The following is an 8,171-nucleotide window of genomic DNA, read 5'->3' as shown; positions in this document are numbered from 1 at the left end:
CCACCAAAATTATCAATTTTTTCTTACGATATATGTTTTGATTTTAGGTTGAACCATGATCAAAATAAGAAGAATTAGTTTTTTTTTAAAAAAAGAAAAAATATTGATAACTCAGCCTACTGAACGAGCTTTTTCAGTAATAAAGATTGTTAAAACAAGATTTCACAATCGGATGGAGGATGATTTTCTTACAAATTATTTGATTGTCTATATAGAAAAAGAAATTGTTGAAAGATTCACAATTGATATGATAATCGATGATTTCTATTCTATGAAAAAATGACGAGCATAATTAAAATAAATATATAAAAATCATTCTTTATTATTTTTTACTTTATTTCAAAGTTTATCAAACATAAATAATGCTTCGCTTTAACTAGTGTTTCTTATATATTTTGTATGTTTATATTTGATAGGTATAAAGACCAACAACATTAAAGTGATGGATACATTATAAAAATGAAATTAACTTCATTGATTTGACTCAATTTGATAATGCTCCAAACATTTTACCTTGTACAAAGGTCATTATATGTTTGTAGTAAGTTATTTGAATAAAACTAAATTATATAGGTTTTGTTTTACAACTCATGTACAATAAATTAAAACAAATATTATATCTTATTATATTAATTTTGGCCCCCCTAATAAATAATCCTAGCTCCGCCCCTATAATGTGCAATCTGAAATTGAATAATAATCAAGTTAAAAAGCAAGCTGATGATTTTGGTGTAGAAGATGATCTTTCATCTGATGATGATTGGATAACCGAGGGAGAAAAACATTCGAACATTGATTTGCTTGGTGCTATTGACAGTGCAACATGAAGAAAAAATGGTAATGAAGATGAAAGTAACGAAGAAGAAATTCCTAATGATGCTGAAATGGAGAGTCATGGTACTGAAGATGATTTGGAGATTCAAATTGATGATATTGGTGTTGGTACTAGTAGTAGCACTAATATTCATAATATTGGTGTTGGTACTAGTAGTGACACTAATAATCCTTTTGATGCTAATGATATTGATGAATGTCTGAGGAAGATGAAGGCACTGAAGTTGGTTTTAGTTTACATGACACACCAGCAGATTGTTTATTTTAAGTTTGTTAATTATTAGCTAATGAAAAGTTATTTAAATTATGTATGAATTTTTATTTGAACCATGTATTTTAAGATGCTTGAACTATGTATGAATTTTTATTTGAAGCAAGTATTTTAAGGTGCCTGAACTATGTATGAATTTTTATTTGAAGCATGGATTTTTTGTTAATGTATTTTAAAATTCCTTATGATTTTACGGTCCATTTTTACGATCCGAGTTTGTATTGTATTTTTCGTGCCGTATCAAAATCGTGATTTTAACAACCTTGTCTGACGACTCTCTCTCTCCTTTCTCAAACCATGACCAAAAATTAAAAAAAAATAAAGTTTTGCATCAAAATTAAATTTTTCAAAACCAAAGGGGCTGAAAAATTAGAAAGTGAAAAGTATAAGGACCAACCTAAACATTTTGCAAAAACTTCTAAATCATCACCTAATTTCCCAGCCTTTTCATCTTTGATCCCCTGTTTTTTAATTCTACGAGAGTGTTTGGGATAGAGGTATGATTGACTTTTTTTAATAGGATCCACATAAAAAAACATGTATTTTTTATTTTTATAAGATATAGTTTGTGCTTTAAGATAATTGTCCCTTTAAAAAAATACCAACCACATCTCTAAACCAAATACCCAGGATATTCTTACCAAACAAAACGTGATTGGCCATCAATTTAACTATAAAAGAACTCGATAAAAAAATCACATGTAGGGTTTATCTGATTATCGTATGGTGACATGATGGGGGTGTGAGTTGTGACTCCTCGTATCAATCACATGTAGGTTCTTTCCTTTCGGGCTTTGGACCCCATTATGTAATTTTATTAATTTGTTTTTAATTAATAGTTCTTTTCAACTATAAAAAAACACACCTCTAGATTTTTGGAGCTAAGCTATAAATCATCACAGAAATCCAGTTCAAAGCATGGAAGTCTTGGGAGCTGCGGGCAGCCGACCCTGCCTAGGTGAGTAGAAACTGATAATCTAATTGGGAAAAATATGTAATTTATAATTCCATAGGTAAATATTAGGATATCATGGAAACATATTGATTATTTGATATGGCTTATTCGTCTTATTAAGATGGTGTATACAGATACTGATACCTATATGCTTATCCTGTCAGCATTTTGTATCTATGCTCCCCATGTAGATGCCGCTGCCACAACAATGGTGTTAATACATTGTTAGAAGAACCCTACACGTAAATTAAAGGGATGGGACAAAATTGAATTACCGATCAATCCATACTAACCTTGTTGAGAAAGAGCCCAGTTGTCATCAGCACCAACATGCCAGGCAAAATAACCGAGCAATCCTCTGTTCTTGGCATAGGTGACTTTAGTCGAAATACTCTCCTTATCATCGTATCCAATCCAGGTTGTGCCAGAGTAGCAAAAATTGGAAACGAAAGTTGAATTGTAAAGTGCGCTTGCACCATTTTGAGCGATGAAATTGTTGATCTGTGCATAGCCTATGTCGCCATCGTTCGATATAGCGGGTCCAACAGTTGGTGCGAAAAAGCCATTGTTATTAGCATTTGCAAGCGTCCAAGCCCAGCCATAGAAGGGAAATCCAAGTACTATTTTATTAGCTGCCACACCAGCCTGGATCCAAGTTGTGATTCCATAATCCCCGCTCATTGTAGTCCCAGGGTTGTATAATGCAGCAGGTGGTCCTGTCACATTTGACCAACCAGGACCGTAGAAGTCATAGGCCATTACATTGATCCAGTCCAAGCTGTTTGATATGGCTCTGATTGGATAGTTGATGGTGTAATAATCTGATGAGCGGAAAACTGCTGCCGATAGAAGCAATGGAGTGTTGCCTGTACTTCTAGACTCATTGGCCACGGCGACTCTCCATTCAGCAAGAAGTAGACCCAAGCTGGTCATCTGAGTAGTGGTGGATGGATACTCCCAATCAAGATCCAAGCCGTGGAAGTTATTAGACCTTGCTAAATTGATTGAAGAGTCAATAAATGATTTGCGTGAACCGGCTTGGCTTGCCATTCCAGCGAAGGCCGTCTCATCTGCAGCTCCTCCACCGATAGATAAGAGGGTCTTGACAGAAGGATTCTTTTGTTGGACAGTTCGCGTGAAGGTAGAGAATTGAGCCTGGTTTGCAGACGAGATGATAACCCCGTTAGTTTGGGGATCAAGATCAGCAAATGCACAAAAAAGGTGAGTGAAAAGGGTGGAATCGATGCTGGAAACTGGAAATCCACTACCAGGAAACCAGTATCCAGCTCTAACTGCATTTTGTCCAGCTGAGGAGTGGAGTTGAAGCAGAAATAGGAGAGATAAGAAGAATGGAAGTGTTCTGGCAGCCATATTTGATCAGAGGTGCTAAGCTGTCTTGCTTGATATGTAAAGCTGGTTCTACAAATTACATAATGTCCTCTTATATAGCCAACTTTGACATTTTCTGTAAAAGCATTCCATGATCCAGTTGCGTCCATGATCTTATTAACTAAAATAGAGAAAAACTCTTTGTCGTATCTTGCTTGATATTACAAGCTGTGTGAACTTTCAACTGCGTAACTAGCTAGCTTATGCTCTCATGGATCCAGTAGTCAATTCCGTGATTGACGAATGATAGATCAATCTATCATTGCTTTTAAGCAGGATAACCTTAAATAATGGAAATCTGGAGATTGGAGAAGCTTTTCCTGATTTCCATTAAATAACGTGGCTGAGTCATACAAGTTGAAGTTTCACACGAAACATCTAAATAAGATACAACAGTGATTGATGCCATGGTCAAATGAATCAGCTGAAAGTCTGAAACAAATCTAGAAGAGTGATTCTTGAAAAATCTAGATAACGTCTTGGTCAAAGTTAATTCAGGTAGCCGCATGAATCAGGAACAACTGGATAATTCTGCTGATCTTCCCTGTGACAAACTTCTGAAGACTTTTCAAACTTTAGGCAAAATTCAGCACGACATATATAAATACATGCTCCTTTGGCTTAGCCTTGAAAACAAAACACACTAAAACAACATGGTATTGTAGAAGTCTTGTTTCCCTACTCTCTAATTATTGTGGATTCACTATGCTGTGGTTTCTTTGTAATTTTCTTAACTATCTTGTTTTCTGTGTGCTTTTCAGCCACCTAATCTTTTCTCACGCTCTTTAGAAAAATCCATAACCAATAAAGTCAAAGAAATTAATTATCGATCTCTTCTTTTTCAAAAATGATAGGTATAAAAATTTAGTCTTTCTTTTTCTCAAAATTAGCTACATATGTTCACAATTTGAGCTAAATAAAATCATCAATTCTCAGTTCACTATCTGATGAGACCATAGAAGTAGAAAATGAAGAACAGCAATACCAGCGGCAGCTCTTTTAAGTTTTTCAAGTCATTTAGTATAGTGGGGTAATAATATATATAATACACAAGGGTATATAATAAATTTAAATGTTAGAAAAATATATGCACTTTTTCAACCCTTTCATTTATTAACTTAGGCTTATAACACAATAAGCATGACAGGAGTACATGCGTTTAATTCTTTAACTTTGCCATAAAGGACAAGCCAAAGGATATATATTTGATCGAAGAAACATTCTGTGTTTCTGTCTCTTGGTTATTATTTGATCAGGAACAAGCTCTTGTCTATGCTCCCCATGTCTGCAATGCTGCCACAACAGTAAGAATCTCATATCAGAAAGACATGAACTAGACAGATAATCAAAGAAGAAATTATGGTGCTGTGTAAAGTCTTTAATTTCAGCAGTTACATCTATATCTGTTTATTAGTGTTGTTGTAACAATGAAGTTTTTTGGTAGAGCTACTACCGTTTCAACGTACATAAGTCTAATCCACACTAACCTTTAGAAGAAAGGGCCCAATTGTCATCGGCACCTACATGCCAGGCAAAGTAACCTAACAAGCCTTTCCCTTTAGCATATGCAACCTTGGTGGAGATACTCTGAGTATCATCGTAGCCAATCCATGTAGTTCCACTGTAACAATAGTCTGTAACAACAGTGACATTGAATACTTTAGTAGCTCTATTTTGGGTTATGTACTGCTTGATCTGATTGTAGCCTATTGATCCATCTCCTGCTAGGCCTTGTCCATTGGCCGGTGCAAAAAGGCCATTGTTATTCGAATTTGTCAGACGCCATGACCAGCCATAAAAGGGAAGGCCAAGAACTAGTTTCTTTGCAGACATGCCAGCCTGAATCCAGGACCTGACCCCATTGTCTCCACTTTCTAGATTCCCAGAATTGTATAAAGCAGCAGGAGGTCCCGTGCTTGATGGAGACCATCCTGGGCCATAAAAATCATATGCCATTAGATTAATCCAATCCAGGCTGTTTGATATAGCCTGGATAGGGTACGTCACCGAGGATGAGTAGTAATATGATAAGTAAAGAACTGCTGCAGATAACATCAATGGTGTCTTGCCAGAACTTTTAGCCTCAGTGACCACAGCAGCCCTCCACTCAGTAAGAAGGGTGCCAAAATTGTTCATTTGTGTAGAATCAGAAGGGTACTCCCAGTCAAGGTCAAGGCCAAGAAAATTGTTAGACCTTGCTAACGTGATGGAGGAATCAATAAATGATTTACGAGAACTTGACTGGCTAGCCATTGAAGCAAATGTGTTTACATCGGAGCCACCTCCACCAATTGATAAAAGGGTTTTCACTGAAGGGTTTTTTTGTTGGACCGTCTTGGTGAAGGTTTGGAATTGAGCTTGGTTGGAAGTTGAGATTGTAACTTGATATGTTTGGCTATTGACATCGGCAAATGCACAGAAAAGGTGAGTGAAAAGAGTAGAATTTATGTCAGAAACTGCAAAGCCGCTACCAGGAAACCAGTAACCACCTTTGACAACAGTTTGGCCGACGGAGAAGTAGGGCTGAAATGAAACAAGGAAGATGGAGAAGAAAAGAGGAATGATGTTGATTGCCATATTGAAGATGAGGAATATCCCTTGATAGCTGATGAGAAGTTGCTAGGAAACTAACAATTTATAGAGTATTTCATATGGATGATCAACTTGTAGACAGTAAAACAAAACACTTCCGCCATGATTTTGTTGAATGCAGTTAGCCAGCCTATGGCTACAATTCAAAGGGGCGGTGCTACTCCCATAATGCTCCCAAAATACAATAGGCAGGATCGAAGGCATGTGGACAGCAGCTGGCACACGATAGTGGCATAGCAAGTTGATGTTAGTGGATCCAGTACTATTCTAGCTAGCTCTCAGAGACGGTTTGAGGGGTGCTTTCCTATTCTGGTGCATTGAATGTATATATAAATGTGTGTGTGTGAGAGAGAGAGAGAGAGAGACTTGCAAATGGCAGAATTTCAAAGTCAAATGCAGCCTTTAATTTCGTTTTATTCAAACGCAGCCTTTACTGAACTGATCTTTAGGTCTCTTTGTTTTTCTTTCTGCAGAAGGTTTGAGGTCTATACTTGTATTTTCGTTGACTTTGTTTTTATACTATTTCATCTTTCTTTCTTTCTAGGCTTCCATCATCGCTCTGCATTTAGGATTCCACGCCTTCTGTTTTCTATACATGTAATGTTAATACTGGAAACACAGAGAGGCGAGGTCATGCTTGCTGCGCTATTCTCCTTTTCATGCTACAAAACTTACTTGACAGAGGGAAAATACAATTCCAAGAATATTCAGATTCTTTCCAGAAGTAATTTGAAAGAGAAAATACAAAAGACAGCGTGGCCCATGTCTTCTTAACCGCATGATTTGAATGGGAAAATAGAAGAAGAATTTGCATAGATTAAGATATTACAGAAATAAAGGAAGACAAGAAAAGACAGACGAGGCAGCAGAGATGGGCCCATTTTTGTTAACTAAATAACTGGAAAGATGGATTTACAGTAAAAACTACTATATGTCACCATGGTTTTTAGACCCGGCTTGGTGGCCGGCTCGTTTCAAGACCCGGGTTTTGACTGAATTGTCCGGGTTAATTTTTTTTTTTAAAAAAACAACATCGTTTTAGTAAAAAAAACAAAAGTCAACGGGTTGCAACCAGATTTTTGGCTGAGTCGCCGGGTCAATCCGCCAGGTCAGCCGGGTCACACCGGGTTTTTCCTTCCCTGTTTTTTCTTCAACCCGGCTCAATTCCAGCCCCGAATCGGCCTCATCCCGAGTCGACCTGCCGGATCAGGCTATATTTTAAATCTATGTATATAACCATCTAAATCCCAACCACATCAGCGGCAACAACTAGCTAAAACCCTAAAACAAAAATGAACTAGTTCCAACTTTAAATTTCTATTTTGTACCGACACACTTATGACTAGTTCATGGCAGTTCTTTTCTTTTTTTTTAGTAAATACCTTTATTTTTCTTTTTGCAGCCCTTCAAGTTTTATAATATTATAGTTTAATTGAATCATTCATACAACAAGTTAAACGTTAATATTATTACTACAATACAATTCCTCTGTGTATATACCCCTTCAGTAATAATTTTTCGCATAATTTTAACAACTCAATGTTAAATATTTGTATTAACTTTATTTTACACAATCAAGTTAATACATAAATAATTATTATTACAATACAATTCCTTTATCTTTTAGACAAAAATATCAAAAAGAGAAGGATATATTTTCTTTCAGATTTTTTCTCATTAATCATTTACTCATTCATCAAATAGTCAACCTAACACATTCCAAACAAAATCTCGTGTTAATAACTCGCCCCCTTCATCTGGTTCTAATTTTTTAATATACTTGTTAGAAAATAAACCTTGAACCTACTATGAAGGAATATCCCATCTGGAAACTTCCTATTGGAAGGAAACAGACAATAATAAAACTGAATGTTTTATGAATAATTATATATGAGAACTAGTGGATCTTTCTCCCAGAAGTAAATTATTAGGCCATAAGTGCATCTTCAAAAGAAAGATGAAAGTTTATAGCACTATTGACAAATATAAAGCTAGACTTGTTATCAAAGAATTTAGACAACAAAATAGGGTGGAGCATTTTGACACATATTTACCCATATCAAGAATAACTTCTATACAAACATTAATAGTTATTACAACTATTAACAAACTTGAAATACATCAAATAGA

General features: G+C 35.7%; 2 protein-coding genes across 2 annotated transcripts; both read right to left on the bottom strand.

Annotated features, from left to right (window-relative positions):
• Positions 1-2,083: 2,083 nt before the first annotated feature.
• Positions 2,084-3,538, bottom strand: LOC18100581 (class V chitinase). Its single transcript, XM_006381834.3, has 2 exons — positions 2,354-3,538; positions 2,084-2,257 (listed from the first exon to the last, which is right to left on the bottom strand). Exons 1-2 carry the CDS (start codon positions 3,429-3,431, stop codon positions 2,235-2,237), a joined length of 1,101 nt encoding a protein of 366 aa, XP_006381896.2. The 5' UTR covers positions 3,432-3,538; the 3' UTR covers positions 2,084-2,234.
• Positions 3,539-4,537: 999 nt separating this feature from the next.
• Positions 4,538-6,327, bottom strand: LOC7479547 (class V chitinase). The gene is made up of 2 exons (XM_002309288.4): positions 4,937-6,327; positions 4,538-4,742 (listed from the first exon to the last, which is right to left on the bottom strand). Exons 1-2 carry the CDS (start codon positions 6,024-6,026, stop codon positions 4,720-4,722), a joined length of 1,113 nt encoding a protein of 370 aa, XP_002309324.1. The 5' UTR covers positions 6,027-6,327; the 3' UTR covers positions 4,538-4,719.
• Positions 6,328-8,171: the final 1,844 nt, after the last annotated feature.

Source organism: Populus trichocarpa, chromosome 6 (genome assembly GCF_000002775.5).
Source record: "Populus trichocarpa isolate Nisqually-1 chromosome 6, P.trichocarpa_v4.1, whole genome shotgun sequence".
NCBI classification, from domain to species: Eukaryota; Viridiplantae; Streptophyta; class Magnoliopsida; order Malpighiales; family Salicaceae; genus Populus; species Populus trichocarpa.
The sequence above is the reverse complement of the archived record's forward strand: the minus strand, read 5'-3'. Positions and strand labels throughout refer to the sequence as shown.

Bases quoted from the DNA above. Each gene is read 5' to 3' on its own strand.
- LOC7479547 (XM_002309288.4), bottom strand. From the start codon at position 6,026: ATGGCAATCAACATCATTCCTCTTTTCTTCTCCATCTTCCTTGTTTCA. The intron at 4,743-4,936 runs GTTAGTGTGGAT...CTGTTGTGGCAG, and splicing joins TTGGGCCCTTTCTTCTAAAG to CATTGCAGACATGGGGAGCA.
- LOC18100581 (XM_006381834.3), bottom strand. From the start codon at position 3,431: ATGGCTGCCAGAACACTTCCATTCTTCTTATCTCTCCTATTTCTGCTT. The intron at 2,258-2,353 runs GTTAGTATGGAT...TTGTTGTGGCAG, and splicing joins CTGGGCTCTTTCTCAACAAG to CGGCATCTACATGGGGAGCA.